This window comes from Peromyscus maniculatus, chromosome 4 (genome assembly GCF_049852395.1).
Source record: "Peromyscus maniculatus bairdii isolate BWxNUB_F1_BW_parent chromosome 4, HU_Pman_BW_mat_3.1, whole genome shotgun sequence".
In the NCBI taxonomy this organism is placed as follows: Eukaryota; Metazoa; Chordata; class Mammalia; order Rodentia; family Cricetidae; genus Peromyscus; species Peromyscus maniculatus.
The window spans coordinates 40,341,014-40,359,836 of NC_134855.1; the positions used below are offsets into that span (position 1 = coordinate 40,341,014).

At 36.9% G+C, this 18,823-nt stretch overlaps 1 protein-coding gene across 1 annotated transcript; it reads right to left on the minus strand.

Annotated features, from left to right (window-relative positions):
- Positions 1–1,076: 1,076 nt before the first annotated feature.
- On the minus strand, positions 1,077–5,848 carry Gcg (glucagon). Its single transcript, XM_006984606.3, has 4 exons — positions 5,757–5,848; positions 3,949–4,110; positions 2,184–2,321; positions 1,077–1,221 (listed from the first exon to the last, which is right to left on the minus strand). The coding sequence occupies exons 1-4, from the start codon at positions 5,846–5,848 to the stop codon at positions 1,077–1,079; spliced, it is 537 nt and encodes a 178-aa protein (XP_006984668.2).
- Positions 5,849–18,823: the final 12,975 nt, after the last annotated feature.

Below are 18,823 nucleotides of genomic sequence, written 5' to 3' on the forward strand. Positions count from 1 at the left end.
CACCACTGTGGCTACCAGGTTGTCATGTCTTCTGTTATTACAATGCAGGTGTTGTGACTGTAAAAATTTACAACTTATATCACAGAAGGATAATCTCACTGAAAATGAGAAGAAAATATGAGAATCCAGCACTTTCATACTGTAAGGTTGTTATTTTATCAACATCCTGGAAATACTTTATTTCATTTACAATCTTTTGGCTACACAATGCTAAAGGGAAATGTGTTCATCCACATGCAAAGCAATACGGCTTCAGAATATAGCTCTTAAATGTATAGAATCTACATCCCAAGTGACTGGCGGGAGATGTTGTGAAGACGGTTGTGAATGGTGACATACTTATTTCCTATGGAAAAAATGTAAAAGGATTACTTATTTAGAATAATTATAACAACCAGATGATATAATTAATATATTCAGAAGACATTTCAGTGTCACTTAATAAAAATTGTTTACCCATCTTTCTACCATCTCATTCCTCAGTGTTTTTAGTTGAATTCATTTTCATTTAAGGATGATTTATTTAAAATACACCAAAAACATGTATTTGTAAATAATTATGAAAATTAAGATCTACCAATAAATGACAATTTGATTTAATTTTTATTGTGCCTTTATCTCTTTCTTTCCTGTTTTTTTTTCTTTTTCAATGCTGGAGACTGAGTTCAGGACCCTGCATATGCTGGACAAGCACTATACCACTAAGCTACATCCTGGCACACAGCTGTGCTTTTAAATTAAGTAAATAATGCCACATATAATGACATTTTCCCTGTGTGTTAAAATGATAGCATTTTAATGTGGTATTAATATGTAATGACTTAATTCTTCTCCATATTTCATTCATATTGATGTTGCTGGTGCTTTGTCTATCACAGACAGCCAGTGAATGCTTTGTGAATGAATAAGTGGATGGAAACTTTAAGGAATAGTTAAATATGATGGTATACTCTTAAGTGACTTCAACACTCATCCTATTTATTACCCAAGATGCTTCTGCACACCAGAACATCTAATGGCTGTGTAACTTACATTTATGAAAGTCTTGATACATTTCAGAATTAACTGAAAAGTACTTACTTGTCAGTGATTTTGGTTTGAATCAGCCAGTTGATGAAGTCCCTGGTGGCAAGATTATCGAGAATCGTGTTCATCTCGTCAGAGAAGGAGCCGTCAGCATGTCTGCGGCCTTCTTCAACAATCTTCACTTCTTCTGGGAAGCTAAGAAAAAGGAGGGTTGAAGTCAGGGTTTGATTATCTTAAATAAGTTCTTGCAGATTGCTGATCATTGGTGACATGTGAGAGCTGTAGAGAAAACAGTTCAGGGTTTTGACAAAACCCCTCATATAATCCCACACAAAGCAAAAGACCCTTAAAAGGTAGGAGGTTTTGTATCTTGGCCTTGAAACCAAACTTGTGCAGCTTCATGCTTTTTTTTTTTCAACAATTCATGTTGCCTTAAATATTTTAGTTAGTTGGCAACACAGACACTAGTATTGAAACTATTCATTTCTTTGAAATCCAACACAAATGTATTGTACCCTATAAAGCCAGTGACTGTGAAAGCAGTCGTGAAAAATGTAGAAGTAAGGGATTAAAACTTCATCTATTGTTGCATTTTTTTCCTCACTCATTTGCCACAGTGGAATTTTGGGTATCCATTATAGACATCCAACAAGTTGTACCATTGGGTTTGTAGGCATGATGGCTACTGCTTACATGTCAGCCTCTTACCCATTTCAATCTTTCTCAGCAAGAACGAATTAACTCTGCTGAACTCTGCAGAGTCGAACATAAATTTCCTCCCATTTCCATTTCATATGCAAATCAAAATGGTCACAAGAAAATGAGATGCTTCAGGAGTATGTATGGTTAAAATCAAAGCAAGTTACTAAAGAACTTGTTCTCATTTCTCACCTTGAACATTGTATAGCCAACTATATGATGGCTGCATAAAAGCTAAATGCATGGTTAGATGTGGTTAATGTCTCTACATGTTTTAATATTTACTAACACATGAATATTAGTTGAACAAATATGGAACTTCAAATATTTATTTATTAAATATTGAAATGTACTTAAGTTTTCAGTAGAGTTTTTTTTTTTTTTTAATTTTCATAGGATAGTTCTTTAAAAAAAATTCTACTTCAAGGAAACACATCAGGTAAGTAACCCAGACTTACTCTCGCCTTCCTCTGCCTTTCACCAGCCAAGCAATGAATTCCTTTGCCGCTTGGCCCTCCAAGTAAGAACTCACATCGCTGGTAAAGGTCCCTTCAGCATGCCTCTCAAACTCATCGTGACGTTTGGCAATGTTGTTCCTGAAAGAAACGTGGAGGTTAAATGGAGCTTTGTCTCCTCGGCAGTGCGGTCTCCCCTGATAAGTGGTGGGAACTTCAGGCTCGGGACGGAATGGTCAGACAGCTGAGGAGTTCGGGAGGTGACGGTGGCTAGATGATTGTTTGGAAGCTACATCAATGATCTAGATTGAAAATTGGTGGGAAAAGGCTAACGACATTTTAAAAGGGACTAAAAAGCCCCTCCCTTTTCCTGGGTGCCATTTCTACCTTCTCTGCCTCCTCAGGTCATTGGCTGTTAAAGCTTCATTTAGGTTTTGCTTCATCTTCAGTACAGGCCACTAGGCTGTCCAGGAGGCCATGCTACTTAAAATCAGAGTAGGGGGTTGTTATTAATGATCATCCAGTCAGAGTTAGTTAATAGATTCAAAGGAAAGCAAGGGATGATTTTGAATTATTATGAGTAGAACCATAAGATAATGAATTAAAGAAATTGCATGAGCCTGTAGGAGAGAAGCAGAGGTGAGCTTCTATCCACTGCAAGTGTGTGCAGAGGACCCGGGGCGGAGGGCAGTAGGAGCTGCTTGCAGCCCTGGCCGTGTATCATCCTTGGAAGGTTCATCTTCGACTTAACAAACAGCTGAGATGACGGGTGGCCTTGTATTAGTTTCCAATATTGCAGCATTCCCACTCCAGAAGATGAGAACAATTGTTTTCAGCTCTGTAAATTTGTGTTTTCTCACAGTTCACATGCCTTACCTATAGTCATTGATGGGGGGGACACTGTTGGCCCCCAGGCCTTCTCTGACCACTATGGCCATCTTCCTTACTGCTGCACTCTCCACTTGAAGGTTATCTGTACCCTGTCACCTCTTCTCATTCCCTCTTCCTCCCTTTTCCATTCCAGTGAGACACATCTATGTCCTTTTCCTGATTTTTAGATTTCTTCAGCTACTTGGTATGCATAACTCCCTTTCCCAAGTGGGCCATCCTCCAAAGAAATTGTGAAATTCCACCATCTCTGTGAAACTCTTGTGGATAATTTTCTCCAGTAGCCTAGAAGTAGCAAAGCCCCCAACACCCCTCAAACAAATCCAGCATTAAAATGTATGCCTTACGATGGGTTTGTGTTCCTGTTTGCAGCCTTCTCTCTTTATGCTCTGTGACTAGCTAGGCTGTAATTTTAAACGCATGTCTTGGATTTTTATTTTACAAGAGAAAGAATGCGTCTATTTTCGTACTTTACCAATGATCAACTCAGCTATGGGATAATCTTAATGTGATCATAGTCATTGGCTTGAACCCCACAAAGGCATGTTGAATTTGCTCTAACTTTTAGTAAGAACTTAATTTCCAACCTAGCAGGTCTTCAAAACTTGGTTTTTAATCTTAAGGTAAAGTAGATGACAGGAAATATTACTAAGATTAGTGTTTGTTTAAAAATAATAAAAAAAAAAGTCTATGTCACACTGGTGTGTGGATAAGAAATTCGAGGAGGTGAATCATGAGAGTTGAAATAAAGGGTAGCGCCCCTAATTTCAAAATCATCCAAATTGAATAAGCCCATTTGATGATCATGATAATCTAAGAGTTAGGAGAATGTTTTGCTGTGCATCTGTCTACAATATGGAGAACGGGTTTAGACTCTTACCTGTTCCTCTTGGTGTTCATCAACCACTGCACGAAATCTTGGGCACGGCGGGAGTCCAGGTATTTGCTGTAGTCGCTGGTGAATGTGCCCTGTGAATGGCGTTTGTCTTCACTGATCTGATCAGGGTCCTCTAGCAGGTCTGTCTGGGAAGCTGAGAATGATCTGCAAGCAACAGTGATTGATTATAAATAATGATAGTCCAGGAGCAAATTCCCTAAGGGTGAATACTCCAAGGTAAATACTGCCTGAATGCATACTCTGTATGCAGGCTTATTGAGAAGACCCCTCACTACAAAATAGAAGGCTTCATGCAGTAGTGAGCCTAGTGTTTCTGAAGACTCCTTAGACCCCAAGGGGCTTGAAAGGGTTCTTAGAAGGACATCAGCTGGTCATGGGAACAGCTTTAGAGTATTGGAAGATACCCCTGAATTCTAGCAACAGGTTTCTCCAACGTTTTCTGAAACAGGGTGAAATAAATCTTTTCAACTAATTAATCCACTCATGATTATGCTAATATGACAGAGAAGAGCAGTGACTTGAATATTTTAAAAGTTTAAGAATCCCAAATCATTTGTTTGGGCAGCAGATCTATGCCCCTAATTTTGTCTTGCACATACTAATGTTAAAAAAAAATAGCTCAATTACTTAGTTATACGGTAGCTAAAGATTGGAGAAAAGGACAAAAAACACCATCTGCTAGTTTGAAAATTCCTGGTGGATATTCCTATGTAGCTGGTTGGCATGGTAAATATACAGGAATATCAGTGTAATAACCACAAATGATATACTATTTTTACTCATTAAATTAAAATTACTAAATATTAGAAAGGATAAAATATTTTTTCTACTGCTAATGGGAGAGGGCATGAACTTCCAGAAGTTTTCTAGAAGGCAAATCAGCAAGAGTTTTGTACAAACTCTAGTTTAAAATCATCAACCTTTGACACAGTAATCTCATTGCTGGAGATTCACCCCAGAAGATATTAAGAAATGTGGGGCAAAGTGCATGTGGATACATCTCACTTGTAATATTCTTCATGGGCAAATTTTAAGACTTCTTAAATGACCATTAGAAGAGGAACATCTAAATAAATATTGTATATTTATGAGGTGAAAAGTATGCAACTCTTATATATCATATATGTAATGAATATTGTAATAAAAGAGAAAGTTAACATTGCAATTTCAAGAGAAAAACAGGACTGATGGCTATATAAGCTGAGAGATATTTGTATAGTTTGTACAGATAGTGGGGAGGGGTTTGGGGAAATGGCAGGGAGAAACTAATGCAATTCTCTTTCAATTAAAAAATTATTTTAAAAGTTTTTGAAATCCAGGGAAGCAACACAACATTTTTATGTATTTTGAATTGTTTTCTTTGGGTAGTAGACATTTAAATACTTAAAAACTTTTGTATATTTTTAACACTTGACATCTTAGACATGCATGCTTTTTGTAATTAGCAAAGAGTGATGTTATTTTTAAAGGCAAGGCATAAAAAGGAACTTGAGTTGAAATAGTTAAAGCAATGTAGTTTGCCGTGTGTGAGTAATGAGTGGATACAGTACATTTGAAGAATCCAAAGGACTACAGTTTGCCGTTTTCATGGTTTACAGCCTTTGCTGGTGAATATACACCCTGCTTTGTATTCCAGAAGAGCCCACCTTTATCACCACTGTACTTTCAACATTTCAAAACTGTGCAGGGAGGGCATACTTCCAACCGCTGAGACCCTGCTCACCAGTCACTGTCCTCCAAACTTTATTCTAACCACATTGACAGGCCAGGAAGAGTCTGTAGGTTAGTACCTGGGTTTCTCCTCTGTGTCCTGAAGGGAATGCTGCCAGCTGCCTTGCACCAGCATTATAAAAAATCCAGCCACAATGTAAATGTTCTTCATTTTTTTTTCTGCCTGTTGGAGCACAGAGTAGGGGGTAGGGGAATGACAGGGGAGCAGGCAGTCCAAATGAGTTCAATTTTGGCTAAGTAAATATTATATACAGAAAAAGGTATACTTGTCAATTTCATTCTGCTTACAGTTCCAATTCCACCTTAATTTCAAGTAGAATATATCTCTCCATGAATTTTGATAAGCAAAAAATAACACAAAGGATATGTTCTACTATTAGGCATTTCATTAATGTAGGACAGTTCTGTTAATGTTTAGAAAGCTCATTTCCAGACTTGAAATAAAAAAGTGTCCACAATAAACATTTAAAATACCCTCTGAGGATGATATGCTGCATATGGTTATCCTGAGTGGCACCTTATCCATAACGCTACCCCCTTCACTATCAGTCTGGCTTTCAATTAATCGTCCTTCACTTCCAAGCATTTACATTATACTGCATTTCAACCATCTTAAAGCTGCCTCGGGCTACAACTTGGCATACCAGCTGTCGGTTCAGATGTATTATTCATTTATATTTTAAATAGTGTAACTTGGTCTAGACTTTGTAATTATAAAGCGGCCAACAGATTTGAGGTATTTTAGGGTGCTTTGACCTGTTCTAAATTAAAGGAAAAATCATTTTAAAGACAAGCAATTTGCAATAAGAACTAATGCTCCTGGCAACTTGAACAATCACAACTAAGAAATTAAAGATTGGAATCCTAGGGAAAATTAGTGCTTGCTTTTAAAGTCCCAGAAGTCCCTGAGTTGTCTGGTAATTAGACTCAGTCTAGGAAATGACATTTCCTATTAATGACACTATAGGTCTATCTGTAGCATACACCTGGTTTCTTGTCTGTTTGTCAAAAACAGATACCCTGTGAAAACATAAGATACCAAGTGTGTGATGATGAGGGTGGAGACCCACATGAATGGGAGCCAGGATGCCTCTATGGATGGAGTGAGCTCTTCTGCTTTCTGAATTGAAACCTTGAGTCCACTATGTGTTTAGGGCTGCTCTCTGCCACTTTCCAACTCTGTTTCATTTTTGAGAAATGGGAATTTCAGCCCAAGTTTCATTATGTTTCTCCATAAATAAATTAAATGAGTATTTTTAGCAAATGACATTTGGTTTGGAATAAGGATTTTTACAAATATTATCATTTTAAAACATCAATCTTTTCTTTAGCATCTCAGCCATATTTACTATCTGTCTTTGGCAGTAAAACTGAAATTGTCATACCTGCAGTGGTAATGTTCTGAAATAATGAGCCTTCATAGATGAACTGGCCAATCAGACAAAGCAACGTAGTAGAAATTATACATTCATGCTTCTTGGTCATCAGCATCAAATTGCTACTTTGACACATTTCTATGCTTTAGTGTAACTACTTGGCAAGCTTTTGCAAGCTTGTTATATTTTCAGGTAATGACTTTGTACCTCTCACAGGTAACATCTTTTTATCATATTGAAGATTTAAGGCAAGGACTTCCCTTTAGGATTATAACACCATAGGAAAGCCTTTGTAAAAGACTGAAAAATGCCAATTCAGTCCTAGATAAATCCTTCAACCCAAAGTCCCTGAAGGTTATGTGATGTCCTGAGTCATCTTTATCAGGGGCAGACTTAGAGCAGGTAACATTGTGAGAACATATGTCTTCTAATGCAACCCAAAGAGGTCCTTGATATAACTCACTTTTTGAAAGTTAAAATTGCAAAGAAACATAATATAATTAATTCATTGTTCTAATACTATTGAGAATTAAATATATTATTTTAACATCAAAATTTTATTAAGCAAGGAATTTTCAGTTACTTCCCTCCTCTCCTAGCTAGCGTAAAGAGAGAGTATGGGATTTTTGAAAAAACAAACAAACAAAAACTACCACAATTTTTCAATCAGAATTAAAAGGAGGCTTTAGACACAGTACTATCCTTTGTGTAAAAAGTCTTAGAAAAAATCTTAGATGTAGTAAAGTAGAGATTATATTATTTTCCTAAAATAGAGTGGTGTTGTAGGGCATGTAAATACTTTCTACTTCCTTTTGTAAGGAGTCCCTAGAGTGTATTGAAACACCCTCTTCTTGATGGCTGACTATGTTGCTGGTGTTTGTGAATTGGAGCTTTTTCTTTATGAAATCAAATAGATACTTCAGAATATATGATTTGTCTTTCTAAAGAGATATACAGGATTCCATTCCAGATGTAGCTACTGTGGATTTTATTTATAACTATTGGTCCTCAATATGGTGTAAATAGCTGTTAATTAATAACTCATATGAAGAAATCCCCAGGCACCAAGGATGCTTGTTCTTTGCATCAAGGATACTAGCTTTTATTTACAAAGGGTTGATGCACAGGCTTTGATATTTTGAAGCATTTATTAGAGATTTGGATATTTGAAAGCTGATATTGAATATCTTCTTTCAGAAAACAGAACTTTTAATTGATACAGAAAATTGCTGTTGTAATCTCATACTACACACTTCCCTTGTGAAATTAAAAAGCCCCTTCTGTTCAAAGTAGCACGTGCATCTATCAAATCCAAGGAAAAAATATTTATTTTTTTCAGAGTGTTTACTTATTTGAACATGCTGTTCTCATTGTAACGAGTGCATTGGTCTGAATCCTTGTTTTTCTTCCTATTTTATGGCTGCATTACATTATTTCTCTAAGGAATTTGCGAAATCATTATGTTAAAAGTAGTTATAAATCTAGTCAATAATATTTTTATCTAAATTGTGTCCTTCATACTCCTGTCAATAAAGTAAAAGATGAAAAAGCATTATTTTAATTTATAATACTTAAAGATACTGAACTGCCCAACCCCCTCCGAACAGGCTTTACTTCACGGGTGCACAGTGTGCCTCTTACCTTGTGTGACTGAGCTGAGAGAGCAGGTGCAGACCGAGGGAGCCCACTTGGGAACTTTGGATGTGTTCTGTGCCCAAGCTCTGCACTTCTGCACCAGGGTGCTGTGTTTTATATATTCTCCAGGCTGTTTAGCCTCGCAGATATTACGCTGACAATATAAATTTCTCATCTGTAAATAATGGGGTTTTGTTCAAATGATTTCACCCGCCCACTCACTTTGCTCATCTGCGTTCTGCGCTGACACTGGGATGAGACCTCAGAGACCCGGAAACTTTGTATTTACTCTTGTGCCTTCTGTTTGGGGATGGAAAGGGCAGTTTAGAAAGCCACCCTCCAATCTCGGTCAGGCGTGAAAACCCACTTACGTTCTCTGAAGTGAATTTTGACGTCAAATGAGCCGAGTCTCATTTGAGGGTCTTGTGGTCCCTTGATTGGCTATCCAGCCGTCGTGAGTTCCCGAATAACTGATTGATCATTGATCTAGGCAAACAAATCACTCACTAGCACACACATATCAATAAACCATTCATCCATTTCATATGGAATACATTTGTATTCTTTTTGTGTGGAGTTTTAAAATGTCAGTTAAAATGTAGTGCGCGCCATATTAATGAAACACAGGAGAACGCAGAAAGAGAATAACCCAAGGTACATGATGTCGATAACAGAGGGTCTAGCGTTTTGGTTTTTTTTTTTTTTTTCATCCTGTGAAAAAGTTTTAAATCCAGTTTTATTGAGAAGAGGTGGGGCACTAGAACACAAAAGAAAGATATGTGAAGAAAACTATTGAGATGGGATACATGCTGTCACAGTTTCTAACTTCCGATATGTATATAGGTCCTTACTAATTATAGTACATAGCAGATACAATTCTGGTCATTTCAACAGAAGGAAATAGAAAATGTAAAATAACCAGGATGTACTAACAGACAGCATGATACTCCTGTGATCATAAATAGATTTTCCTTCTGCTGCCATCAATAAGCTGTGTGACCTTGGCCAAGCCACGCATTCTCTTTGTGACTCCATTGCTGACTTGTAAGAAGAGAGCATGGGTTAAGCATTTCTTTAAAGTGAAACTTATATTCTATATGACTATATCATCATAGCATTTCCCAACTAGATCTCAGTATCCAAATGTGTCAACACCATGGTATGATTGATGACTTATATGGAAATAGACCACTGAAGCAACTGCAGAAGTACCCTGGATGAACTTCAACTCTTCAGTAAGTATATTAAGTCAATGGGTAGGTGTAGCTATACATTAAGAAACAGGTATCAGTTTCCATGTCAGTTGGGAGACCTTACTGAGGGGTTTTGTGCTAGTCATTATTGATGATATATATCCTGGTACCTAGAGTGACATCCAAGTATCAACATACATGAGACCTTACTAAAAAATGGAAAATCCCATGGCCCAGATCTGATTTACAGAGTCAGAATCTGCATTTTATCAAGGCCCCCAGGAATTCTCTGAACAGGTTAAGCTGAAAAAAGCACAGCTGAAAAAATGATCTGTCTCCCGTTCTCATGGGTGCTGCTGGTGTCATGATCCAAGGACAGCTCTTGGCAGAACCAGCAGATGGGGTGAAAGAGCAGAGAATGGTGTCCAGCTCAAGGTCCAGCAGAAGTAAGACAAACGTAATAAACTTGAAAGTGTGGAACAGTTTAGCACACATTGAATTGCTCTTTATGACTACAACCTTCAGGCATATGACAGCCACACCTTTATTAAATGTTTCTGCTCCTATTATTCTGTTGTCCATTTTCCTCCTTGTTTTCTCTTCTCCTAATTTTTTTCTCTCTCTCCTTCCTTTTCAGATACTATCAGTTTGTAAAGCATCCGTAAGCAGGGAGTTCTGCAAATAATATCTAAGATGTCTAAAAGCCATAAATACAGCACCAGAGTCTTGGTAAAACCTTCTCTCGGTATCTCACCACACAATGCTTCTCTTCTCTCCACCTTATTTGCCTTCTGTTATGTTAGAAGTAACCATCCCCAGCTTCTTTTTCTTTTTTTTCCCAGGACATTTCTCTAACTCTACCTCCAGCCTACTAATTCTGGCTCTTGGAGGCAAGGACACCATGAAGATAAGCCTTATGATAATTCAGGGGTGTTCTGTATAATACGCTTCTCTTCCCCCACATGCTAGGAGGATCAAATTAGCTTCTTAAAAGGCATTGTGTTATGAGACAATGTGGGTGCTAAGACAATCATTGCACTCAGTTTGAGTGTGCAGGTCCAATGGTAGCTTTAACATTGGCCTCTGCTTCCCATCATTACAATTGTTCAAATATGAAGATGCCAGGCAGTGAAAGTGGTAGGCATGTATGCATAAGATTAATATGAAAAACTTGGTCTTGAAGCAGAGTAGTTGTGTGTTTGGGAGGGTGTTGCCTAGAATTCTTCTATTGGGAGTAGCATGGAGTACCTTTGGTTGCCAGTCGTAGAGATATGATTTGCCTTCCTGGAAGGTTGATTTTATTTATCTGTAATAAAATAAATGATTATGTTATGAAATATCACGAAAGATTTTTTGCACCAGTGTTTAAGGTAAAACAAGGTACATAAATAGTGAAATTTTTCCTGAGGCTTAGTATAAAGGACAACTTCTATGTGTTTTAAATCTATGCAGATACACTAAACCACATGTTTAGAAGGCCCAATGCTTGACTTAATCCCTCTGTTTTACTGTCTTGAGATTTTTATTAACAAGGTGCCACATTTTTATTTTGCACAAATTATGTAGCTGGTCCTGCTGAGGACTTCACTTCAGCCAAATGTCATGGAGGGTGTGAGGTTGCTGTGCATTGATTTTTGACAGCTCTTGAGGATATTGAGACTGAAATGTCTGGGAATGATTCATAATGCATTTTGGCAGCAAGTCTGCAGGAGGGAGGGTATATTGTATTGTTTGCAGAATACAATGTGTTATGACTCCTTTTGGAGGACAAGTTGTTAATGTTTAAAAAGTTATCAAGGCCTATAGACTCTAGCCCAGAAAGATTAAAACACTATTTTGAAATTTAATTGTACTACTAATGCTACATATACTTGTAATTATGTAGGGAAGGCTTTGTTGTAGTATTTTGCATAATCACAACATGTTAGCAATTATCCAAGGAGCCATCCATACAGCACCGTTTACAAACAATGCAGGCGGTCTCTATTTATCAATGCAGAAAGACTCCGAGAGGTTGTTAATTGAAAAAGACAGAAGCATTGAATAACCATATATCAGACTACTTTTGGGGGGTTACAAGGAGAGCAAATACATTCTTATTTACTCGTAATTGCATTAATATTGGAAGAACACTCAAGCAACTGATGAACGTTTACTTATCTGTAGGATACAGTGTGGAGCTGTACAGTAGTCAGTGGTAGGTAGGAAGAAGTCTTCTCAGTACACGTCAGTTGTGATTCTTTCACTATTTGGTTCAAAAATAAAATTCAACTTACAGGGAGTGCAACCACATTAGGAAGATGAAGGCTTGTAGTAAATGATCAAAGAAGTCTTATTTATCTTAGTTATGAATTAAAATAATTGAAATACTACTTAGCAAGAAAAAGAATCAATAAATTGTGACATAAATTCATACAGTTGAATATTATTCAAAAACAAGGCACCACCAATGACTGCACACAGAAATACAGATGAATTATACAGACAATGTGCATTGTAAAAGAGGCTGGACACACAGAAGTAAGTGCCAACCTGTGTGGATCCAGATACAGAAGTTCAAAAACAGGCAAAACCAAAGTTTTAATAAAAGGCCCAAACTGTGGCCTTTTCTTGGAATAGGTCAGGGGAAATTACCTAGGATGGGACTCTCTGATAAGAAAAAAAATATTATTTATTGCAATAATTGTCAAAAGATCCAAGCCTAAGTTAATGATTTCAAGTGTTGTAAATTTTACATATATGTATATGTAAAGTGACTATTTTGGCGCAAAATATAATATTCATTCTAGTGGCCAGCACATAACACCATGACAACATATTCCTTGAATTTATTTTTGTTTTTCACCTGAATCAATATAGACACTCAAATATATACAAAGGTGTGTAAGGGTTAGATGGAAGCACCGATAACATCGCAGGCAACACTGGGAATGCTCAGATGGATGATGAACATATGGGATGTATTATGTGGTTCTACTTACGTAGCATATGCATGACATTTTCCATACCAAACAGTTAAAATAAAACTATGATAGATGCTTGTTAGGAATGAGATATAAGCACCAATTCACCAATTGTTTTGGAAATTGAGAGCTCCCCCATCCCCCCAGTTACTGAGTAGAAATGAAGTAAATACATGAAGTCCAGAGGAAGCTGGTGGCAAAGATCCCTATGTGGGTTAGAATGCTCTTCTCTGTAGGAAAGGTTTTGTCAAAATAGGAATTAATGATTGAAAACTTCTGTGTGATGTTTGAGGGAAATGTTTATGCCAATTGATTTTCTTTTAGATTTGAAGATTAAAGAAAAGATTGAAGGTCATGTAAAAACAATGAAAAAATTTAAAATCAGTTTGTAGAATATGATGATCAGATGCCCTTCACATCTTCATGAGTGACCTAATGAACTAAGGGATGAAGGGACAGCAAAGGAAGAGCTTCCAGGGGGTTTCTAAGTGAGCCAGAGGATGTGAGGAGTACCCTTCCTGAGAGATATTTAAGAATCAGTTCATGACCGTCCATCTGGGAAGATTTGGAGGATGCCTGTGGAGGAGGGGAAGCTCCCTAATAAGATGGATGGACAGTTTCTTGCCCTGAGGCTCTGAGACCCTGTAGACAACTTACTTACGAGTCTGTGCAAGGGACTGTGTGGTATCAGTTGTTGATTTTATCTTTTGTAAGATCCCCTGTATAATGAGATGTTTAAAATTGTTCTAAGTTTCAGTTGTTATTTTTATTCCTAAGGAGAACAAGAAAGAAAGAAAATAAAAGTCACATTTGTACAAAAGAATCTTATTTCATAATGTATAAGCAGAATATATGTTTATGTGTATAAATACATATATATCATTGAATACATGTGCTATGCTGCTACTATTTTTTGCATATTGTAGCTATAAAAAAACAAACCATATGTCATTACATTTATCCAACCTCTTGCTCATCTGGAAAGATTTTTTTTTCTTCTTCAAGCTTCTCAGAGTCTTTAATGTGAACCAATTAAAACATTGTCATTTTCAAAGTCTTCTCAGAAAGGAAGTAACTTCAGCCATTAGAAAATTTAACATTTGAGATCTGAATACTAAAAACATGCAGAAAATGTAAAATGAAGTCATCAACACTGTTGTCTATTCATTGCGCTTTGTAATCAGCTTTGCCCCCGCCTGGGACTTGCTCAGCGTCGCCAAGTCACATGTAATCAGATGGATCGTGAAGATAGGACCGGCTTTCTGGTGCCACTGAAGTGATAAAACGATGGAGGATGTTGTCGAAATCCACTGAGCCCATTGCCTGGTTTGAAATGGAGCTTTGTTTATTTAAGTTAAATTTATCATTTAGTTATTTTACCTTTTCAAATCTAGAAAATGATTTCCTAATGAACCCCCGAAGTCATTTGTTCTGTGGTCAATGGGCTGAAGTTCTTCAGTCCTACCATCCCTTGCTGAAAGGTTCCCTTGAAAGGACCCTTCTTTGCTGCTGTGCTGCGGGAACATATAGACTGATCTCTAACTCCTATTTCAGTAAGAATCCCTTTCCATTTCCATTTTAGTAAAAATCCCTTCCTTTTGATAGACCACAATAAGATATGAATGGTATGAATTGTTGGCTTTTTCTAAAGGTGAAGAGAATTTCTTTTGCTTTCTCATCTATCTGGTCTGTAGTCATCAATAGCTTTTCCCACAAGCCCAGTCAATATGAAACCAACAGCTATGACTATTCCATTTTTTTTGTCATAGCTTCTAGGCATAAAGCATGACCAAAACAAAATGCTGCACTGTATATCTGAATGCATGGTTTGACTTATCAATTTTCAGCTAAGATTTTATTATCTCAACAAGGAGAGTTGACACTGATGAGAATTATTAAATAAAAATGATAAATTTGAAAGTACATTTGAGTGACTATTTTGGTGCAAAATATAATATTCATTCTAGTGGTCAGCACATAACACCAAGACAACATATTCCTTGAATTTATTTTTGTTTTTCACCTGAATTAATATAGACACTCAAATGTAGGCCAGGTCTTTTAACTCATAATCATTTGAATGGAATGTAAAATATTTTCATTGACTAAGGCCAGGCTTTTCTTTCAGTTCATGAATGAGAAGTAAAATCCCTAAGAATAGAAATAGCTGCCATTTATTCCATGTAGCCCTTAAGCCGCTTAGAATCTGTTCTAGGTCTAAATCTACTCACAGATGTCAGATAGCCAAGTGCAAGATTTTAAAATGTTAAACAATGGCAACTGGGAAATGTGATTTGGTGTTTCTGAGAACACTTATAGAATTGTCTGACCATTCTTGCCCTCAGAATATTGTTATCATTCAAAGGAGCAAGCCTTAGCTCTTCAGCAATCACTCTCGTGTCCTCTTTCTGAGCCCTTAACAACTGCCAATCTACACTGTATGTATGTGTTAGATTATGCTTCACATTCCACACTACTGGAACCACTCTCATGTAACCTGTAATGTCTGACATCTTTTCTTTAAGGTTCATCCATATTGCAGCAGGAACCAGTAATTCTTTTTTTTTTTAATGACTGAATAATACACCAGTGAATTCACAATATGGAGTTTCACTTGCTCATTTCTCATTTGATGGGCATTTGGATTGTTTCCACTTTTTAACTATTATGAATAATGCCATTTTGAACATGTGTGGACAAGATTTGGTATGGATATATCTTTAATTATTTTGTGAAAATAATTAGGAGCAGAATTTCTAGGCTGTGTGATCACTCAGTTTTTACCTTTCTGAGAAACTTCCAATTCCTTTCCCAAAGTGACAGTGGAGGTTTCATTTTTAGTTACCTAAATCACAAGATTTGGTACAACACTTGATTGATTTTTTTTCTGTCTTCAACAGCTAAGGATTTCACCGAGGGCATTAGAAGCAATTAGGATTGGAATCCCAGCTTCTGTGGTCTAGACTGAAGACAGCAACAGTAAGGGGTAGGTTGAGGTTGGGTGTGCAGAAGTATCTTTGGAATTGTGTGCAGGGAGCTGTGTAGCAGGATTCTTAAAAGTTCTTATTAATAAAATCAAACCCGAGGCCAGTTATTGGGGTCAATGCTGGAAGGTCAGAGAGACAGAACAAGTCACAGCTATCTCACCTCACCAGTTCCTCAGCTGGTCCTGTTTCCTCAGACTGGAAGCCTCTGAGTCCTTATCTGGAATGGGTCTCAGCTGAACTGTGTTGCTGGAAAGCCTGAAGCTTAACCAGCCAAATGCTTAACCAGCCAAATGCTTAGTTTCTGGTCCTCACGCCTTATATATCTTTCTGCTTTCTACCACCACTCCCTGGGATTAGAGGCTGGCTTTCTGGGATTAAAGGCGTGTGTCACCATGCTTGGCTATTTCCAATGTGGCCTTGAACTCACAGAGATCCAGAGGGATTTCTGTCTCTGGAATGCTAGGATTAAAGGCGTGTGCTATCACTGCCAAACTAGTGGCTTGTCTGTTCTCTGACCCCAGGTAAGTCTATTAAGGTACACAATATTTTGGGGAACACAATACCACCACAGAGCTGGAAGAGTATGAAATATGAATGTTGGATGGAAAGAAATTGGGGTGAATTTTAGTTTCTTCTTTGCTTTATTAGTGGTTCTCAATCTGCAGATCATGACTCCTTTGGGGGTCACATCAGATATCCTGCATATCAGATATTTACATTACTATTCATAACAGTAGCAAAATTACAGTTCTGAAGTAGCAACAAAATAATTGTATGGTTGGGGGGTCACCACAACATGAGGAACTGTATTAAAGGGCTTGTAACATTAGGAAGGTTGAGAACCACTGCTTTAAGTAGAGGTAAAGTTAAAGTAAGTAGAATTTAAATCTTAATGTTTTCTTTTGTTGTAAAGGAAAGTAGATTCTGTTTGTTGGTTTGTTTGTCTGTGGTTTGTACACTGGCAAGAAGAATGGATCCAAATAGCTCCAAAGCATTAAAGTACCAAGTACCCAACAGATGTCCAGAAGGAATTTTCTCCTACAGCAGACTCTCTGCTGTTCTGTTAACAGAGAGGACCTGGAAGTTCTTGTGGATGGCTTATACTGAAGATTGAGACAATACAAAACAGAGCGTATTAAAGTTACACAGGTGAAATTTGCATAACAGTTCTACCCTCTAAAGTGAATAGAGCAGTGGAGTTTACTGCTTTTAACCAACGCGTCTGCTGTCTGCCAACTCACAACATTCCAAAATAAAAACTCACATCCAATGAACAGCTTTTCATTTCTTTTCCCTCCAAACACTTTGACAACCACTGATCTGAATTCTGTCTTTATGAATTTACTTATTATGGATATTCTGCATAAGTGAAATATACAAATAGCCTTTTCTTTCATTTAGTATGTATCACTACTTATTCATATTGTGACATGTGAAACTACTTTTATGCATAAATAATATTCTATTGTACTATTATTTAAGCATAAATTATATATATATATCAGTCTGCTCAGCCCTTCACCCACTGATTTGGTAAACATCTGGGGTGCTTGTATCTATTGTCTATTATGGAGAATACTGCAGTGGTACTTAATTGGAGTTTTGATTTATATTTCTCTAACAGCTAAGTTTATTGAGGACTTCTGTGTACTTTCTTTAAATAAAGGTTCATTGAAGACATTTGCCAATTTTCAAATTGTGTTCATCTTTTTGTTCTTGAGTTCTGAGAGTTCTTTATGTGTGTGCATATATACATACATAGATATAAATACAAGAATATATCTATAGAAGTTACATAAACACATAAACATGTATATAATAAGTGTTCAGATCTTTTCCAAAAATGGATGACATTTTAATGAATAAATTATATATTTTTAAAGTTACACTTGTTAGCCATATAGTCATAGTTTCTATGACTTTACATATTTTCTGGGAAATATGACACAAGTCTAATGTGAACATTTTTCTATTTACAATATTTAATATGCATTGTAAAATTTGATAAATTCATAATTATTTTTTTAAATAAAACACGAATAAATAAGTAAAACTACATCCTGGATCTAATAGAAGAATTTCCTACTGACCTTTTCACTTAAGACGATTAGGTAAATAATATTTTATGGCTCTTGATACTGTAACTTCCAAAAGCAAATAATAAATGTTGAAGGTGCCTTGGCAACTTGTAGTTATGCATGACTTTTGTTAAAATAAAAAATTGATAGCTATTAACTGAAAAGGGATTCAGACCTGAAAGATATTTTTCCAGGGACTCTTGTGAAGTTTTATTTTTGTCTTTCTGAAAACATAATTTGAAGAAACGAGACTTCAACTTCACACACTCAGTCTTCTTTCTGACTGGAGCCTGTTCTCTGACAGGCTGAGTGAGGTTGCCATGATGTACCCCATGCCAATTTGAGGACCATTCCTAAGTGATATCATGAAAGCATGCCCCCGCCCTTCCCCCACCTCTGTTTCCATGGCGACGGTATGGGAGTCAGCAGTCCAGCAGGCATAGGACTGTGCAGCCCAGGGGCGATATTTGTTAGAAGAAATCGGGAAGGACACTGTGGAGTAAAGGAGAGATGGCAGGAAGATTAGAGAGCCAGACCATGAAACTGAAACAAATTCCAGACCTTGCAATAACCACTCCATTACAGAGAAGTGTAAAGGCTTCATTGTAAGATCAACCTATCCATCTTTATTGAGCAACTACTTAATGACACTCCATTGATGGTACCTAAGTTTTAACAATTGCTAATAAAGACCTTACTACTACGGCTGTACTCATGGAGACTCTAGATTCTTTTAATTTTATATTTTTGTGGAGAACTTCACGCATCATCACTGCATCTGTATTGCTCCTGCCTGACTTCTTCTCAAACTCCTCCCTGTACTGAGCATCTGACTAATGACAATAATATGTAATCTGAAAAGGCTTTGCACTTCACTATTCTTTTTCTAGAGTA

Excerpts from the sequence above, each read along its gene's own strand:
- Gcg (XM_006984606.3), bottom strand. The coding sequence starts at position 5,848 with ATGAAGAACATTTACATTGTGGCTGGATTTTTTATAATGCTGGTGCAA. Across the intron at positions 4,111-5,756 it reads GACACAGAGGAGAAACCCAG|ATCATTCTCAGCTTCCCAGA; the intron begins GTACTAACCTAC and ends TGTTGCTTGCAG. Across the intron at positions 1,222-2,183 it reads AAAGGCAGAGGAAGGCGAGA|CTTCCCAGAAGAAGTGAAGA; the intron begins GTAAGTCTGGGT and ends CCTTTTTCTTAG.